Source organism: Acipenser ruthenus, chromosome 23, assembly GCF_902713425.1.
Source record: "Acipenser ruthenus chromosome 23, fAciRut3.2 maternal haplotype, whole genome shotgun sequence".
NCBI lineage: Eukaryota > Metazoa > Chordata > Actinopteri > Acipenseriformes > Acipenseridae > Acipenser > Acipenser ruthenus.
Window position 1 is genome coordinate 26,229,720 of NC_081211.1, and position 20,048 is coordinate 26,249,767.

The window sequence follows — 20,048 nt, forward strand, 5'->3', positions numbered from 1 at the left end:
AGACAATACATGAGATTTGAAAGCCTTTACTGTGTAATTTGCACAAAAGTTTTTTTTTTTTTTAAATACAAACAAACTGCTGTCAATGATTTTAAAGATTTTTTTTCAAATTTGAAACACATCACGGAACATTTATAAATAATTACTTTTATATTCAGAATTTCATAATGAATGTCCCACTAGAATTAAAAACTTTAGTTGTTTGTTTTTGATGGTATTCTAATGAATCAGACTCTTATTCTGTGTATGAGTACAGGGTGTATGCACTGTATGCCACTTACATTCAGTGATAAAGAGGCAGCTCATAGTAAATATAACTGTGTGTCCACTGTGCCGATAATCTCCACACATTTTATGAGACCCTGTTATTGACAAACCCCCACCAGCCATCAGTTTCAAGTCCGTCTCAATAAAACTGCAGGCTTTCCAATTACCTTTGTAATGAAAAGACATTTGAAGAAAAAACTGTTAGCTTCACACGTCTCCTCTTTACACATCATTCAGTCAATTTAGAATTACAATCATGAGAGAATTATTAGAAGGGAAGTGCTCCACTGGACAAGGGAAGGGTGTAACCTATGGGCTAAATGTATAGATATATGGATACTTTATTACAAAGTTTAGTGCGTATGAGCTTGTGATAGGTCAGAAGGCGCCACGTGAACTTGCCCACACATTCAATCCTAACCTGATCACACCATGCCAAGGTTTGGCAATGCAAAGTCCAATGAGAAGGTAGAGAATTAGCATGCTGATCTTCGGTTTATCTGTCAATGCAGGCGTCCTGCTTCGTACAGTAAACATTGCCCCTGTTTTCTGAGTGCAACGCGAATGTTTTGCGTGACGTGATACCCATTGTTAACAAGATGGAAGTTCAGAGGAAACAAATTCGACACCCAAGCTGTATACAGGAGGCCTGAACTCTGTTAACAGAAGTTGACAAAACACTTCAGAAGACCACTTGAGGCTGTCGACTCACAGAGGCAATGAGACAAGAACTATGTGTGAATGTAACACTATGCCATTGTGGAAAGGCACTCATAAGAAAGAAGTGCTACTGAACGGCTGCAAAGCCGTCAACAGAGGCTGTTAAAGGTTCAAGAAAATTGACAGTTTAAAACATAAAAAGCCTCTGGACTAGAATTTCAGTCATTTTATCTGGAACTCACATCAGCTGTCAAGTTGCTAAAAATAAAACTGTAACAGTAACTAGTCAAAAAAAAAAAAAATGCAATTTAGTTTTGTTATTCTATGCCACAGTGCAATTAAAACTCTCTGACCTTTGATGCACACTCCAGAGACAGGAAGAATGGTGACATACATAGTCAGGCATCTGCATAGGAACAGTGTGCACATGAGGAACAGAAAACGCCTGCCCACTATGGACCGTCAGAAAACAAATAGCACAAGTTTCATAAACAGGGACCCATGTAAAAAAATAAATACATGTCAAACAGTATGAATATTTGTAGTATCAGACCTACTCTCAGAAAGCACCACTGACAGCTCCAAACTACTATCCGCAACAAGGCGTTCACTTCATATATATATATATATATATGTGTGTGTGTGTGTGTGTGTGTGTGTGTGTTAAAATGTTCTGATGTTTTTGGGGGCTACATTTCCCTGAGGTCATTGCGGTCATCGCAGATTGTGTGGGATAACAGCTAAACAGACAAGTGCTATGGGCAGCACTGGAAGGTTGCACCACATAAACAAACTACATAAGCTGTCAGGCCTGCTGAAAAACCATCCGCATTTTATACTGTGATTTCATTTTTTTTTTTCCAAGGTCATCGACACTACCCAGCCTTGAAGTTACAACAGCACACCATGAGGTCGCGGTCTGGGTATTCCCCGCCGAGTGAAAAAATGACGTGCCAATCACATTGACATAACGCATACTCTGTGGAAAGTAAAATTAAGCTTGTGTTTAAACACAGGGAACCGGGTTGTGTCTGGTGTCGGATTGTCATTTGCGAGTCAAACACGTTGGTACCTCATCATCCTGCATGTTTTTTTTAACTGTCTTTGAGAGGTGTGCGCTTGCTTCCTCCGCCCCTGCACGTATGCGTTTCGATGACAGTCAGGCAGTCACCTCCCCCCTTTTCATCCCCATCTGTGCTTGACAGGACTCTTGCCAGCGAGATCTTACAGCTGCGCTGAAGGTAAGTGGGAAATATACTTAATGGCCGTTAAAATACCTGAACTACACCCCCACAATCTGTGGTATGTCGATCTTGACGAAGCACAGACGTGTTAAAACACGCGAATGCCAGGAAACGGAGGTACATTTCCCCGCAAGTTACTGATGCTGCAGTGCAGCGGCTAAGGCCGCGGCGCAGTGGTGGTGTAATTCCTAGTAGTCTTGTGTCATTACAACAATTAAATATGTCACTGTTCTAGCTACCGCAATATCAGGCACCCACGTTGCTACAAGCGGAAAAAAAACGTGTTGAAGAAGATGCTGACAAGAGAATGAGACGGAGACCAAGCAATACTTACCTGTGTTGTGCAGTCATATATGTATCCACGCGTGGACAGCACGAAAATTTTATTCCGTTCATTAGATTTGTACAGTGTTGTTTTTCAAACCGTTGCCTGTACATATATAAAATGCAAGCTCGTTTTTCTTTCGTGTATTGCTAGCAGTACTGTACACTTCTACAAATCAAATGCGGACTATTAACTAGGGTATATTAATAATAATCTACGGTAACCAGCGTATTTGGAAACCAGCTAATTTTAATAATACGGCAGATCTGCGGCGGTTCTAATGTGTGTCTCTTTTTTTTAAAATGAACCGAGATGACCTCTAAAATACAATACGACAGGCATGACAGTGACACAGACTGACACTAGTATTGCACGAGTGCAACACTGGTCTGACGTGACCTCTGTACATTGAAAAAGGTTAGGTACTGCCTGCATCATTTATCTTCAGGGGTGAACTGCACGGCATTGTTATATCAATGCTTATTATTAAAATCTTGCTGTTTCACGGCTTACAAAAAAAAAAAAAAAAAAAAAAACAGTCTTAGGTAATCTCATATGTATATATGTTCAGTCGCATTTCCACAAGACCCTATGACTAGAGGAAGGTGGGTGTGTGCATGGCTACAGTTTAACAGGGAGAAGAAATGGAGACAAGCTCTCTGCCTGTTAGTACAGGGATTTGATTTGTTATCATTGTGTTTACTATGTGAGGAGCTATCCATCAAGGTTGGAGCATCACCAGGGTTATCTTTGTATCCTCTATGCTAAAGGCTGCTTGGGACTAGCTCTTCCCCCCCTCTGGGAATTTATTATGGAAGTGGCACTCCTTGAGAAACTACACACACACACACACACACACACGCCACTGCCATGAATTATACATGCCTGATATTGCTCATATTTTTGCATTCGTTTGTTTGCCTTTGAAACACAATTTGGCTTGCAGTGAAAATAAGGAGTGGGATACTTTGAGTCTGTCAGCTGAAGATCAGATTGGGATCGCGATGTTTCCTAGATTCCTACTCCTACGTTAGGCTCTGTTATATCGGTCAGAAGCAACATTTTAAATGAATTCGTGCTTGTGTATGTAGAGGCAAAATATTTTAAACTGTGGTGTGTTCCTGTGAAATTGCTGAGGTTGTTAAAACATTTTTTTTTTTTTTTAACTCTTTCATTCCTAAATTATTTTTGTCAAAATGAAGCTATATAATTGAAAAAGGAAACTCCTTTACTGAGTATACATGAGAACAAGACAACATTTTTTTTACACATTTATTTCCACGCTATCTCAGACTGGGACCTTGGAGTCCGGTGAGGTGCTGATGGCATACGCAAACATACAAGATAAGGCGGGACTGGTTAAATTTGTCAGTCATACAAAATGATGACACAGTTTCCAATAGCAGGGTCCTTAATAACCTGTGGTGCTTGTCTTAGAATCTGCTTTCCCATCATTGGATACCTCCACCAACCAAATGTAATTATTCTGCAGGTTGTGGGTAATTTATTTTTTCTGTCCGTGTTTAACAAAGCACTGACAAGAGCCTGATTCCTAAATGATAGGCATGTTCTGTGTGTGCCCTATTTTTGCTCCACTTACACTATCTCGAAATGCCTTGGCAATTTAGTGTCAGTTCAGGTAAACTGTCACTGACAGCAGTTTTGGTAAGCCGCTGTCTGTAACTAAGGAGCAGGGAGGGAGGGAGGACTATGCGATAAAACACTGCTGGATATAATTCTCTACAAACCTTGCAGTCTTTGAACCAAGACAAAAACAACTGGTCACACTCTGTTGCAGTCAAACACATCAGTGTTATGAAGTATTTTGACTTTTTTTTTTTGATGAAGTAATTGGCCAGAGGAGGAAAATCACATAGTTCTAAATTCAAATATTTTAAAAAGACATTATCTGTGGCAGCTGATTGATCCAGTTTATTTTACAATTATTAGTATTAATAATAATAATAATAATAATAATAATAATAATAATAATAATACTTTTTAAAATTGGAATTTAGTTTGCAAGGATGGGAATAAAACGTTCCAGCTTCACACAGTTTACTGCATCAAAAAACCTACTAATTTTGTAGGATTTTGTAGATTTTGTAGTGACTGTAAGTATGAAGGTTGAGGGAGTTGCTTGCTTCAGTACCCTGGCAATGGGATAATACGCCTCTCACCAGTTTAAATCTGTTCATCAGCAGTAATAGAAGTTTATACTGCTCTTGTGATGGTTGGGAATGCCTCGCTGTTCTGGTGCACTCAATCCAGTTTATTGTACTGCACAAAGTCTTCTTGGAGCAGTGTGTGGGACACCAGGATTAAAAGTGTCTGCAGCATTTATCCCTGGTCATAACAGTCATGAGTTCCATGAACCAGCTTGGAGAATGTTGATTCACAACATCAGTTTCTTCAGGCACACCCAGCAAAAGGCTGCTGTGAAATCTATTTTATAAAATGTAGCCTCTCTATGTGAATGTATTGCTTGTAAAGACAGCTAGATAATGGCTGGTTGCCTGGGAGATAAAATAGTTAAACACTGATGCAGTAACTTTTGTAGAGTTTAATAAACTAAAATATTGGATACACAATACCTGATAATACAGCACCTAACAATAGTGCATCAGAACGGTGATTCATTTGGAAATCCTACCCTTGTTAGTTTCCAATTTTAATAAATGTGCTTGCTTGTTTTCAGATAATGGCAGTCCCACCAACTTATATTGATCTTGGCAAGTCAGCCAGAGATGTGTTCACTAAGGGATATGGTAAATATCTTGATTTTCATATATTTTTCCCAAATGTGCTTTTCATTTCTATTATTATGGCTTTGAAAGACTGTATACTACTTTTTAACACATTACAGCGCACATAATCAGTACTAGATTTTAGAGTAAATAATAAAAAGATAAGGAGGCTGCTTGAACAAGTTGTTTTGAAGATGTCAGTATCGATTAGCAACCCCTTCGCGGAGTCCATGTCTTAATTCTTGTGAGATGCCAGGGTGTTTTAATATTCAATATTCTTTTATTTTCTTAAAGGTTTTGGCCTGATCAAGCTTGATTTGAAAACAAAGTCAGAAAATGGACTGGTAGGTTGGTCTGCTTTTACTAATGTCATACATACCATCAGACACTATTTTATTGGTGATGTGAATAGCACCAATAAAATCCACTGGTGGCTAATCCTTGCGGAGTGTACGGTTGATTAAAAATGACCCCTAATTCTAGTAGACAAATATTTTGGCTAATGATTTATAGAACACTGAAGATTAGAACTTTCAGCACCTAAGCATTATGCAGGATCCTAATCTTGCCTAATGCTTAGGTGCTACTGTAGAATCAAACTGTTACATTTACTATATAAAGTATTACGTGTGTACTCAGCATGTATCTCTTATGAATATTAATGTGAATGTTCAATATGGGAAAGCCTGAGGCCACTATATCCCAGTCTGCAGTGTTGCATGGTTAAAGAAAGGGTTCCATCAGCAATTATAAACTGTTTACTGGTGCGTATAGAGGTAGGTTTTAGGATTGTATTACTGCAGTCGGGGATAAATGCAGGGGATTCATAAGCTTCTCTTTTCAAATCCAAATGACTTTAGGAATTCACAAGCTCGGGGTCTGCAAACACAGAGACCAGCAAAGTGGCGGGCAGCCTTGAAACCAAGTACAAGTGGGCGGAGCACGGCCTGGCATTCACAGAGAAGTGGAACACAGACAACACCTTGGGCACAGAGATAACCATCGAAGACCAGGTAACTGAACGCAGAGAGGACATTCACTTTGAAATGTAGTCTGTCTGAAATAAATACAAACCCTTACATGCAAAACTTGGATTTCCTTTCTGTTCAGCTTGCCAAAGGACTGAAGCTGACTTTCGATTCTTCATTTTCACCAAACACTGGGTAAGCAGTTTTAAAGACAGCATTATAGATATTTTACCTGGTTACAAAAAGTACTGGTGGAATACTTTTTAAAAATTGAATTTATGTACAAATGTATAGTGAGGCAGCTTCATAGATAACCCGAGCCAACATTTTAATTTAATTTTTTTTTTAATGACTCAATCTGTCAATGTGCCATTTCTATTGGATTTGTTTTCCAAGCCGAAGTGACTTGATATAGTTTAAAAAGCAATGGTTTGTGTTCAAGCACGTAAGCCATGGGTTTTATTCTTTTGACACAGGAAAAAGAGTGGTAAGATTAAGACCGGTTACAAAAGGGAGCATATCAACGTCGGCTGTGACGTGGACTTTGACATCGCCGGGCCCTCTGTGCGCGGAGCGGCGGTCTTCGGCTACGAGGGCTGGCTCGCTGGCTACCAGATGACCTTTGAGGCAGGGAAATCCAGGGTCACACAGAGCAACTTCGCAGTCGGCTACAAGACAGACGAGTTCCAGCTTCACACAAATGTGTAAGTGTACCAGCGGGGGAGAAAGGAAGAGCGACAGTACTAGGCATAGTGTTACAAACATACGCATGGATAAATACAGTCACATTGGCAATCAGTAATGTGCAGTAACATGAATCAACCAAGATGATACTTGAACTAGAAGGGGTGTTTGTGTAAAAACATACTAAAGCTTGCTTGCCAATCCATTCAGATCTTTTAATATCCAGTGTTAAGGGGGGGTGCTTTGTTTTAATAATCTCCAATTGCATGTGTATCCTTCCCCCCCCACATTATAAAGGCATATACAAATTCTCATTAGTCGTTCATTAGTCAAGCTTTCACAGAAATAAACACCTGAACCTTGTAAACTTGAAAAGCCCACAAGCACTGCAGGTCCTCAAGCACATACATGTGTGTCTTCATTTAAATCTTTGACAAGTGGAAGTTATACCTCAACCCCCAAACGAATCATTTCTGAGTTAAGTACCTAATGGTTCAAAGCAGCTATTGTTGTCAAATTGTGTATTGATTTTGGTTCATATACATGTTCTGTTTGACCACAAGCAAGTGAAAGTTCCCCCAGTGTAAACCTGCTGGCTCCACGAGCCATAATACTGTAGCAGTAAAGCTTGGTGATGTGGAAACCCCATGTTGCTGTAGGCTTATGTGAAATGCTAATCCTTTAAAGGGAATTATAGATTGCTTAGGTGCTTCTACCAATGGGAGCACACATTTTACGTGCCGTAAGCTGTGACATCACAAACCCTATTCTGACATCATCTTTCTACCACCCTTTATTCTCAGTATTGGGATGGTTCTCGTCACCTGCTTGAAACATCACACCTTAGGGAAGCCAGTTAAAAACAGCGACATTCCCTTTCAAACATATTGTAAACAAACCTAAATATTGTGATTTTAAAGGCCAAATGACTACAAATAAAAGTTTGTTTTTGTTAGAGACATTTCTGTTTTGATTTTGTAACAAATATTCTAAAAATGTAGGACCCCCGAGTGTGTCTGTGTGGATTATATTGACACTTTAAATGGTGAATAAGACCCAGGCTTTCAGCCTCGGGTAGTTCTCTTCACCTCTCACACACACATATAGCCATGTAGTACCACTTGTTCTAGTAGTGCACTGTAACCATGATGTCCAGGACTAGTGCTGCTGGATCTCAGTTGTTTAATGTGGGTTCTTCACTGCAGGAATGATGGGACAGAGTTCGGAGGCTCCATTTATCAGAAGGTGAATGACAATCTGGAAACGGCTGTCAATCTGGCGTGGACTGCTGGAAACAGCAACACCCGCTTCGGAATTGCAGCTAAATATCAGATCGACGCTGATGCATCGTTCTCGGTAGGTACCAGACACTGCTAGGGCAAGAATCCCAAAGCTATTTACTCCAAATCAACAAAAGCATTTTTTAAAAAAATGTATTTTCGAATTGTAATGTGTGTTTTTTCCCTTAACCTCTTTTAGGTAAAGTGTTCCTGATGATCATACATGAGAATATAGCTGTAATAAGCCATCAATAATTAATTAATTAACTTGTATTAAGGTTGTTTTAAACATTACTAGGCAGTTAATAACAATAACATTGCATAGCGGTACAGTGTTCCTGTAACAGGCATTTTATAAGAAACCTTTCCTGTTCAATATGTCATGAAGCTTTAATTATATATTGTAATAAACTGGTATTCCTTGTTAAGAATAATCAAAACATTTGAGATGTTTTATAAGTGGTTCCCCAAAAGTGAAGGGTCACCATGCATTAACCTGTTTTTCAAAGGTGCATTCCATTGTGTTTAATGAAGCGATATATTCCCAATGTGAATTTTCTATTCTTTAGTAGACTGTGTATTTGTGATTTCAATGTCTTAAAAACAAATGTAATATATTTTTTATTTACAGGCCAAAGTGAACAACTCCAGTCTAATTGGATTAGGATACACTCAAACCCTAAAGCCAGGTGAGAGTTTGAGCAGTGGGCTTTGCTACAGTAAACATCCAGAACATAACTTTTATTTTTTATTTTCCTCTGTAAAGCATTTTATGTACAGGCCAGGTTACGTACATTTTTCAAGGGTTTATTCAAATTAAACTTAGCAAAGCTTGCATTTTGAAAGCTTTAAACCACCCTGATGAATTTCTCTTATTTCCTGCAGGTATTAAACTGACACTCTCAGCTCTTCTTGATGGTAAAAATGTCAATGCTGGTGGCCATAAACTGGGTCTAGGACTGGAGTTTGAAGCATAGGCACTCTCCGTGCACAATCATTACCTTCCAAATATTTTAATGAATAGCTACCTTCACAACCTGGTGTTTGACCTTGTATGTGTACCATGTGGGATGCAAGTATTATTGTACTGTCAATCCTGTTACTGATGATCCTCAATTGTAAAAGGACAACTGAACCTTAACGATACAGGACCGTTTCTTAACCCTTGTAAGCTCTGCTAGAAACACAGTTCAGAGGAATCTAGATTTTTTCAAATGCATCACAGTTGCTGTGTTTTGTTTTTATTTTATCTTATTTTGTGAACACTATTTTATTTTTCATATCATATTGCAAAGAACTGGGGTAAAAAAAAAAAAAAAACACCCAAAGAAACATGTATATATTTTTGGCTTCAACTTGAAAGAATACATATTTTGGCAAACAAAACAAAGAAACTGCTGCGTTCTAGCCAGTAGGTGGCGCTGCTGTGCATAAATGTCACGTTACACTCTTGCGGCCTGTTGGAACAGCATGAGGGCTTGATGGCTGCTGTTTAATGCTACCATTTGAATTCAAAAGCAAAAAACATGAATAAGGTGGGAATTGTTTATTTCAAACTATCTGTTGTTGGTAGGTTTAGTTGTCCTTAACTTTATGCAACTGTAGTTTTAAAAGGCACTAAATTGTGGTGTACATTTCATGCATTTGTTTCAATAGTAATCGTGTGTGTAATATTTTTATGTAAATCTTCTCTTTTTTGGTACTCGGAGGTCTATCATGGTATTATAGGCACGCTTGTCCTATTCCCCAGGATACAAGGGAAACATGCTGTTGAGAGAGCCATAAGAAGGGAAGGATCATTGTAACTGACCCTATAACCATCAACCTTTCAATAGGAAATGTATGGTAATTTTCCATTGTTGGTGTATAATAGGTACACAACACGCTCTACTTGACAGTACTGCAAAACCCTGAAAATAAATAACTTTATCTTTACATTGTCTGTGGTTGCTTTTTTGAAATATAAGCATACTCATCAAAGTAGAATATAAATTGCAATAAAGGGCTGTGGGTGGTTCTGACCATGCAGCCTTTTAACATTTGCTATACAGTAGTGCTGTAGTCTAAACGAACCACTAGATGGCATCGGTTTCACATGTATATGTTGTCCTTTCATAGGTTTCATGTGTTCAGTGTATGTAGTTATTTCTGTGCAGGGTTGTGATCAAGTCCTTTTTTCAATTCTAATTCCATTTGTCAATTCCTTTTCAAAATCGATTCCCAGTTCCAATCCCCTTTTAATCAATTACAACACTTCATTGATCAAAATTGCAATTAGCAGTATTCTGTTGAAATTGGCTTCTCGCAGAGGCAACACATTTAAATGGAAATCACTGTGAGTCAATTCAATTGGCTTCAAGCTAAAGTAGTTATCATTCATAACAATTATATCGGTATTATATAACGCTGTATTTCAGGTTTTCACAGGACTTGTTTCATTGCGTTGTAGGCTTCCAGGGTTGTTTCTTTCAAGGTGTGCTGCCCTATGCAAAATATGTCTTCATAACAGAGTACATACAAAACTGGTTACCTTTTGTGCCCGTGGGTGTTGAAAACAAGAATGATGTGTTCCTGTCAACTCTAATCAATACACAGTGCAAATGTATTTTTATACAACGCCCTTCGCACTGTACAAAATTTAAAAAAAAAACAAGATAGCTCATATATACAATACACTAGAGTTACACTGAGTTACATAAAAGCACATTTAATAAGAATGTTTTCAATTACGACTGAAAAGAATCCATTGTTTCAACCTGCCTAATGTCAACCGGAATAGAGTTCCACAAACGAGAAGCATAGCAGCAGAAAGCTCCGACTCCAGCTGATTTGTTCCATTTTTTGGAACAACTTAAAGTTCAGCATTTTCTCATCTGATAGAATCAAAGGGAATATACGGAATATTGACCAACTACCTGAGGAGTTTGTGACCAATCAGAAGCAGCCAGGATAGAACAGCAGCATGCCTCAGCAAAATGCTGTCTTAATCCTCCTTGCAGATTCACCAAGTCCCCCCTGCCTTATATATATATATAATGTCCACTTGTAATGTTTTTTTTTTTTTTTTTCATAGTCAACTGTTAGCTATGTGTTGTAATTTCACCACATATTTTAATGGATCTCAAATCTGGATTTTCTGGTGCATAAGGTTACACACGTGACTGGTTACATATTACATTAGAACATAAGAAAGCTTACAAACAAGAGGAGGCCATTCAGCCCATCTTGCTCGTTTGCTGAACACTGAACACAATATTCTAGATGAGGTCTAACTAATGCATTCTAAAGTTTTAACATTACTTCCCTTGATTTAAATTCACTTAAATTCAACATCTTTCACTATATATCCGAGCATTTTGTTGGCCTTTTTATAGCTTCCCCACATTGTCTTGATGGAGATATTTCTGAGTCAACATAAACTCCTAGGTCTTTTTCATAGATTCCTTCTTCAATTTCAGTATCTCCCATACGGTATTTATAATGCACATTTTTATTGCCTGGCGTGCAGTACCTTACACTTTTTCTATATTAAATGTCATTTGCCATGTGTCTGCCCAGTTCTGATCATTTTGAATGACCTTTGCTGCTGCAACGGTGTTTGCCACCCTCCTATTTTTGTGTCGTCTGAAAATTTAACAAAGGCAGAGGACCTAATACTGATCCCTGTGGTACTCCACTGGATACCTCGCTCCATTTTGAGGTTTCCCCTCCATTCAGTACTTTATGTTTTCAACTTGTTAACCACTCCCTAATCCATGTGCATGCATTTACTCGAATCCCTGCTGCGCTCAGTTAATAGTTAACAAAATACAATATATTTGCGATCCCTTTGATGAAAAAAAAGCCAGGAGGCGTGACGACACGTATACCTTCAGTCTTACGTCATTTGTTTCGTCACTGGGTGAATCAGTGGATTTTAACCGCGCCCACTGCTTTCGCCGTTTGGAAGATGGCTGCCTGTAGGAAAATGGAGTGTCGTCTGACTTGTCTCTCTGTATTTTTGCTATTTTCGTTGTTACTTCCTTCGAGCTCAACGAACGATAGTAAGTGAATTGATTAATTAATTAAGGGTTGAACAATAAATCACACTAGGTCAAAATAATACTGAGGAAAATTAACCACGAACTCTGCCCGAGGGGGTGGGGCCGTACTGTGATGCAGCTCGGTATAGGAAGTACTGCAATATTGAAATTACAAAATTCCGTTTTCAGGTTATGTCCTTTTGTTAATTTGAATAAAAGACACGTATCTCTCTCAGCGGTGGTATTATATTATTACTATACATACGGTATCCGACACGTTTGTTGAATAAATCAAACAAGTGCAGTAAACTTTAGTTTCAATTTTCTGGTACGAACAACATTAACAGTTTTGTTTCGTCATACTGCTGGAACACTACCGTAACAACAAACTATTTCTAAACAGGACCTTACATTTTTTTTTTTTTTTTATTATTATTTATTTATTTATTTTTTTTAAGTAATACAGATCTTAATGTTGGACTTGTCTGTAATGGTACTAAACATCAAAGACGTGTAAATGTTTCAGAATTGGAGAATGTTGTTCAAGAACAGGTTATTCATGACAGCAGACAGGGCTTGTCTAGAAACAGTGTGTACAGATATGAGTACAGGTTTAGCATCACTATAGAAATAACTAATTTTGCTTCATAAAGTCGAATGAAATCTGCAGAATAATATTACGTTAAATATATTGAACTACATGCCACATTGTAGTTTTCCATATACTTAACGAAGGTGCGCTTCCTTGAAAACAAACAGCTTTAGTGACCTGATTGAAATAAAGGTTTTACCAAGAGCTATTTGGATTGAACTACATAATGTGATTTGCATTTTATGTTTTTTTTAAAGCGCATAAAAATAGATTTCTTTTAGTTCTAATGTAGGTAATAACATGCTTTATGCTGTGGTTGTTTTTATCGATCACTTTTATTCCACATTTAAATGTTCATCGTCACAGCATCGAAAACTATTCCATGAACAAGCAACAAACGTCTTTGCAGAAATAGCTAGAATTAGTTGTGTTTCATTTATAGCCTGTACCATTTCACATGTGAATGGCCCTGTTGAAAGCCAGAACTCATGCAGTGTGCTGCTCTGTAACAGCCAGTCTTAATCATTTTCCAGCGTCTAATATGTGTCCTCAGTGTGAATCATTTCATTGATATAAACTGTTGACCTCGGGAGAATTTAGCAGTAAGAGTGTGTGTATATATATATATATATATATATATATATATATATATATATATATATATATATATATATATATATATATATATGAGCAAACGTAATTACTTTTAGACCTGCATGTCAATGGTTCATTGAAATGGTCAGCCTTTTTTTTTCTGGGCTTGGATAAATAAGAATCTGTTGCCCCATATTTATTCTACAGTAAAAGTATGTTGCATTTAAGATCTGTTATGTTTTTAATAGCTCGTTTTTTAAATTCCAGGTTTTGTTGCTTTCTGAACAAATCGTGACACACTTTGGCACTGATATTTGTGTTTATAACATTTGAATATATATTTTTTTTCTCTCACAGCATCAAACGTAATAGCTTCCTCTCCAAAAAATGTGTCGGTAAAGGCAATTATCCCTGAAGTTGCAACTAAAAATGAAACTGTCAAAACTGATTTGAAGACTGTGAACTCTCCGCCATTGAAAACAGATAACATAGACAAAGAAAAACCCTTAAATATATCAACAGTGACCAACAAAACTCAAAGCATAACACCTAAAGACAACAAGCCAGCAGCAAAAGCTACAAATACAGACAAAAAGATAACCACCACAACACCAGCACCACCACCAGTTACGTCTGTGGCAGCTCCTACAACAGCTAAGAGCACTACTATTACCACTACAACAACTAGGAGGACTACCACCACCACCACCACTACAACAACTGCCAAACCAAAACCCAAGAAACCCCCAGTTCTCCTCACCACTATCCTTACTGCAACCGAAGCAAAGATTTTGAAGGAAGATAACTTATTACCAACGCGGCCTGGTTACGAAGACAGTTCTCCCACCACCATCATAGATATTGACGTTTATGAAGAGGATTATCTGGGTTTGCAGTCGCCCATTGACCAGGAGCAGATAGGCAAGATGAATGACGTAAATGCCAAGAGTGAGCTTATTGAAGACGTGGACAAAGGCAGTGACCTGCCTGAGATTGCAGTCCACATCAAGGACACCACCATTTACTCTTCTGAAGACGAAGACTCTCACTTTTTTTTCCACCTGGTGATCATTGCCTTCCTGGTTGCCATTGTGTACATTACTTACCATAACAAGAGAAAGGTAAGACTTGACAGAATGGTCTGAGGTCATGGTTTTCCTTGCATCCTCTGAAGTGATATATGAAAAAATGTTATTTCTTTTGCAGATTGTGCTGTTGGCTCAAAGTAGACGATGGAAAGATGGCTTATGCTCAAGGAGCGTGGAATATCACAGGCTGGACCAGAATGTTCAAGATGCCATGCCATCACTCAAAATGACAAATGATTACATTTTCTGAACCAGCTGGACAAACTTGTAATGCTCTCTTTTAGTGTGAAAAACTGCTTTAATTAAAGGTGTTGCTAATTTATTACATTGTACTTGACAGGAGCTGTTAAAAGCACCTGAGAGGTCTAATTTTAAATAGTACACATTGATGTTAAAGTTGACTACTTTTTAGTTCTTAAACTGAGCTCTCTATGTACCTCGGTTACTACTAAATGTATAGCTTGCAATATGGAATTCCTGTTTCTGTATAATATTGATTCTTTATCGTCAAAATAAATCGGAATAATATGCATATCAAATGCTTCAATTGGCTTCCAAATTTTACAACTAGAGTTGCAACGAGAACATTTTGCCAAGTCAAACACATCTGTTTTTCTCTACATCTATGTGAGATTCAGTTAGACAATTCTAAATACCGTTTCCAGATTTAACATTATAATCGAATAAAAAAGTACTCCAGTTTGCCTTATTAGTGAAGTGTTGTAAAGGCGTTATGTAGTATAGTACACTTGGATTTTGGGTTTGTATGTTTCTGTTCTATAAAATAAGAAAGCAATAGAGATCTAGTGTAATTAAATGAAGGTGTGAAGGTAAAGCAGTGGAGTAATGCCTCTGGAGGTACAGATATATATCATTTTAATGTGAGGACTTTGTTGGGATTGTAGGAAACATGTTTTGGTTTTTATATAAATATGTTTTTTTATTTTTTTTGCCAAGGTGATTTGTGGCCATATTGGAATACTTTTTTTTTTTTAAGTCAGCCTTAGCAAACAAATTTAAACATCTTATCAATGACTTATTATATGTAATCAGTACAGTTCCTATTTTCTGTACATTGTTTTTTTTTTCTTTTTCATGATGTACTTTCTATTTATAACACAACCATTTAATGCTTGTGTTCTGCTCAAATTGTGGAAAATGTAAGACAATTGTACATAATGCAGATTTGAAGCACGGTGTAGTGTAAGTTATAGTATTTCTACAAGTTGTAAATACAAATTAAAACAATATTTTCTAGTTAATTAGCATGAGTATGAAACTTGTGGTGCATGGTACTGCAGTATAGGTTTCAAAGCAGATTTAATGGGCAGTCTTTTCAAAAGAAATGTTTAAATTGTTAAAAATATATTGACAAAAGCACACTTGTAAATGAGACTTTAAATGTGTTACAGTACATCTTAAAGCTGTGTTTTCTTTTCAAATAAATATAATCAATGCTTTATTTATGACTTGTTGTTTCTCTTTGTGGCAAGTAAAAGTGGTTGATGTAACTAGGTAGCAGGTTTATTGGAGGATGACAATTCTTAAACCAAGTTGAACACGAAGCCACCACCTATGCGGATCCCTAGGCTGCTAGTATAAGGGGTTTAACAGATACTACATGCAGTAGAACAAAATAGGTATTTTTTCAGGATTGTGTGCGAATTGCAGACACTGATGGATGATAAGTTTGGTCAACCCATTTTGTCCACCTAGACAGATATAACATGAAAGATACTATATACTTGAATTGATAGATGTCAGATATTACAATGCATACTCAATAGTCTTATGGTGTTAATATAATTAATTATTTGTTCATGTATTATAATAAAATAGATTAGAATAGTTCACCTAGGGTTTTGGAGACCAACTCAATCGAATTTCACAGTTACCAGTACATGCAGACCATGTAAAACAAATACAAAGAAGAGAGCACCCATCTCGTGTTTTACATGGGGCTGGAACAGAATCTGTTATTTGTTTCAAATCTGTAAAGAATGAGAATAGATAAGAGGAGGGTGGAGAGGCAGCTCTCGGGATCCCTAATCTCTTTGCCAGACTAGGACTGTCGAGTCCTCTTTGATTTTAAGAGTGGGTGCATAATTGTTTAATCAGAGCTGTAGGTTTCACATAATAGAATGTTAAATAGTACAAGAAGAAGCAGATTGAGGTGTACATTCAAACATCAGCAGGCTAATGGAGACTTTTCCACGAGGCGGAACATGCAACCCAGATCTCTTGTCTTAAGAGGGTGGGTGGGGGAAGTGATGATAAGCATAAACAATTAATTTAAGTTAATTAGCACTGCTTACATTTTATAATCGTCTGCTTATAAAATGTGCAGCTCTAGCAAAGTAGGAACAGTCTACAGAGACTGCCGTTTCGAAGCTTTGATTTTTCTAAATGTGAAGCACCTGTTTGACCCTGAGCAGTCATTATAATGTTGGTTAATTGTTTTCTTTGTCATAAAAATAAACTGCATGCCACTGAAATTGCTCTTTAGGTGATTGATCTGTAGCCTGTCCTGTAAATCTTGTTATGCGACATTCCACCCTTTCAATACTTTAAAATACAGCATAAATACGTCTAACTTGGCCCTGTGTGATGCACAACAATGTTGTATCCCCCTGGCCAAATAAGTAACCCTAAAGCTGCTGTAGTTCATACCACTGAAGTCTTTTGAATACATACAGTAGTACTAGAGAAAAAAAAGCTTTCAGAAAAGTTATAAAATTAGGCAAACGGTCTGTAGTGTGAAAGACATGAAGAGCTGAAGGCTATGTTTGTTCTGGTTGATGTAAACTATTTGAACCCTTTCAGTCCTTTTTTTCCACTCCTTATCTTAGCACTGTATGTTAACATATGCTGTCAGAAATCACATTTGAATCTCACAGGAATACTAGGTCCCAGTCTGAGGTAGTGTGTATAAATATATGTAGACTCAGTGTATGTCTACTCAATCAAATAGTTTATTCTTCAGCACGACAAAAATAATTCAGGACTTTAAGGGTTCAATTATTACTGTACTTCAGTTGAATACATTGCTACTAGAATTAATAAAAAAAGGTTAATTCAATTCACTCAAACTATTTACATGAGAAATGTACTGACAACTTGACATATATGTGTACAATATCACTGTCAAGTAATTATCATAAAACACTAATGATAATTAACTTAAACAGAACATTCATTTATACATAAACTAGTTGCGCTACTTTAACTGACAAGTAGAGGGCAGTGAATGCTTACAAAATAGTATAACAAAAGCTCTGGTATTGGGTGCCAATTGAAGCCCAAATGCTCCCTTTTCTACTTGAGTTTACTTGTACACTAATTCTGTGGGTTTTAGTTGTAATGTGTTTAATATGAATACAGGCAATAAAAGCAATATTCTACGCAAATGATACCACAGAAATGCAAAGCAATGCATTGTATGTGCCAGTTTGCTTTTTGAGGAAAGCATCCAGTTTCTGAATACATGCATTGAATATCATTTATGGTTACAAATACCTGAAACGAATTGGTGGGTTGTCAACTAAAAATAATGGCAAACAACCTGAAATGGGATGCATATATAATGTATAGGCTGTGCTTTACATACTTACATAAACAGACTAGAATAAATTGTATTGGCATGCTCAATACACTCAGTGCAACTATCTTCAGGCTCTTAAAATCTAGGCACTTTAATCATGTTAACTCGCACTATACCACCCAGGAGATTCAGTACAGTGATGCACAGCAGGACTGTGGCAGCCTTGCACGCTACAATCTGATGACTTGATCTAACTGTCTATGGAATAGCGTAAAGAAAAAGGATGCAGTTCATTTGCACACTCCTCAGCTAAGCCAGCGCGCAGAAGCCCAGCTCTTGCTGGAGTAATTCATCACAGTGCATGCAGATACAATTAACTGTAAGAACATCTTGTTATTTTTTTTAATACTAATTCGCTAATCCCTTGCCAACACTAGCAGCAGGCTATGCTTCACCTAAATCGTTAATGTAGTTCTGAGGAGTGAGGCAATTAGCTGGAACATGGAGCACTACTGATACCCTGAAGTTTTAACTAAGACCTTAATGAGACAATTGGGATCCGGAGGGATAGCAAGTGGTTTCCTCGGCTATAAAATCCACATCTGCATTTTCATTTTTCTTAAGCTGACAGGCTTTATTACATGTATAGCTGTATTGATTTAATTAAAAACAGTTCCATTTTATTGTTAGTTTTAAAGACAAGGAATACTGTACTGTAAGTGAACAGTCTGTACAGCCATTGTGTCTGTGGCCAGGGTTCTGAAAAAGCTTCTTTATTGCTGGTATTTAAAGGGCTCTCACTATGGGAACACAAGTCATTAGTTCAATGTGCCATATCTTTAGCTAGTTTTTTGTGTTACATTTAGTTTTTTTCTATTTTACCCCACACCCCGCTGTTCTGGATTGGGACGACCGCTGTTGGTGAGATGAGGTTAAAAGCTCTAGAACCACACACAAGCCTGGCTCTTTTGCATAGTTGTGAAGAAGCTGACTTGGTAGTGCATGGTCACCGGTTCACATTCCATGGCAACATTCCACATTCCATTTAGATATAAATTAGTTCAGTCATGATTTCTTTTAAACACCTGGAGGGCCAGTCCCTCCGGGGATATGTCTCTGAAACAACACTTTAAATCTGCACAGCAATCTTGCAGTGTTCCCATGCTTTTCACTTGTTATACCTGCTTTTACCACATTTAGCATAGTTTACATTGGCTTGCCACCATTTTTAATATGCTTTACCGTACCTCTCTGGGCTTTACAAACCTATGCTTTATTGCACTTTGCTATGCTTTTACTTGGAAACTTCAAAAAGGCATATTTATATTTAAAGGCATATTAATATTTACTAATAACAAATACACATAACAAATGCATCAGAAAAAATGTCAACATTCCCATTCTTACAAAACACATGGCAACAGGCTTCAGCTATTCAGTACTCAGAGCACCAGGTTTTTAATGTATTTCCATACTCAAAAAAACGCATTTCTTCAGCATCATGTTTGTGACCTTTCCAGCTATGCTAGATGGTTGACAGATGCCACTGTCTGAGTAAGCAGTTCTCTCAACATACCAAGTGAAATGGAGGCTCTCCGATCATTACTTCCATTAATATGCTGTGTTACAGGGGACGGTTTTTAAATCTTGATATATCTGTGGGGCCTGCATGCCCATCGTTATTATAGTGTTCTTGTTAATGACTGCCAGTAGGAGGAAAAGAATCCAAATGGAAAATCACTTTCAGGGCAATAGAATCTAGCTGTGCATTACATACTTACTTTAATACCTTCTGGATGGGTATCAGACTCTGTGTCACTATAAAACAATAGAACATCTGTATTATTATTTTTGAAAATCCAGCCTCACAAGCCAGAATTTGTCATATGCAGAACATTATGTGTTGCTGGCTAAGAAACGGAATCTAGTTACATAAATTAAAGTAGCTTTTCTCATTTCAAAAAGGCTTGGACATTATTTATAAGTTTACATTTGTACCTATGGAACCTACAATACATTTCATACAGGAAGTATGG

The 20,048-nt window shown here is 37.4% G+C and overlaps 2 protein-coding genes across 2 annotated transcripts; both read left to right on the forward strand.

The window, feature by feature from the left end:
- The first annotated feature begins 2,021 nt into the window (after positions 1-2,021).
- Positions 2,022-10,110, forward strand: LOC117412959 (voltage-dependent anion-selective channel protein 1). The gene is made up of 9 exons (XM_034021621.3): positions 2,022-2,168; positions 5,195-5,264; positions 5,538-5,587; positions 6,104-6,256; positions 6,354-6,406; positions 6,688-6,915; positions 8,101-8,251; positions 8,807-8,864; positions 9,061-10,110. The coding sequence occupies exons 2-9, from the start codon at positions 5,198-5,200 to the stop codon at positions 9,150-9,152; spliced, it is 852 nt and encodes a 283-aa protein (XP_033877512.2). The 5' UTR covers positions 2,022-2,168; positions 5,195-5,197; the 3' UTR covers positions 9,153-10,110.
- A 1,963-nt stretch (positions 10,111-12,073) lies between these two features.
- Positions 12,074-15,933, forward strand: LOC117413016 (keratinocyte-associated transmembrane protein 2-like). The gene is made up of 3 exons (XM_034021712.3): positions 12,074-12,218; positions 13,741-14,504; positions 14,590-15,933. The coding sequence occupies exons 1-3, from the start codon at positions 12,125-12,127 to the stop codon at positions 14,719-14,721; spliced, it is 990 nt and encodes a 329-aa protein (XP_033877603.3). The 5' UTR covers positions 12,074-12,124; the 3' UTR covers positions 14,722-15,933.
- Positions 15,934-20,048: the final 4,115 nt, after the last annotated feature.

What these genes read in the sequence shown, in the direction of transcription:
- LOC117412959 (XM_034021621.3), top strand. Translation starts at nt 5,198, where the DNA reads ATGGCAGTCCCACCAACTTATATTGATCTTGGCAAGTCAGCCAGAGAT. An exon ending in AGATAACCATCGAAGACCAG is followed by an intron (nt 6,257 to 6,353) that starts GTAACTGAACGC and finishes CTTTCTGTTCAG; the next exon opens with CTTGCCAAAGGACTGAAGCT. An exon ending in ACGCTGATGCATCGTTCTCG is followed by an intron (nt 8,252 to 8,806) that starts GTAGGTACCAGA and finishes TTTTATTTACAG; the next exon opens with GCCAAAGTGAACAACTCCAG.
- LOC117413016 (XM_034021712.3), top strand. Translation starts at nt 12,125, where the DNA reads ATGGCTGCCTGTAGGAAAATGGAGTGTCGTCTGACTTGTCTCTCTGTA. An exon ending in TTCGAGCTCAACGAACGATA is followed by an intron (nt 12,219 to 13,740) that starts GTAAGTGAATTG and finishes TTTCTCTCACAG; the next exon opens with CATCAAACGTAATAGCTTCC. An exon ending in CTTACCATAACAAGAGAAAG is followed by an intron (nt 14,505 to 14,589) that starts GTAAGACTTGAC and finishes TTTCTTTTGCAG; the next exon opens with ATTGTGCTGTTGGCTCAAAG.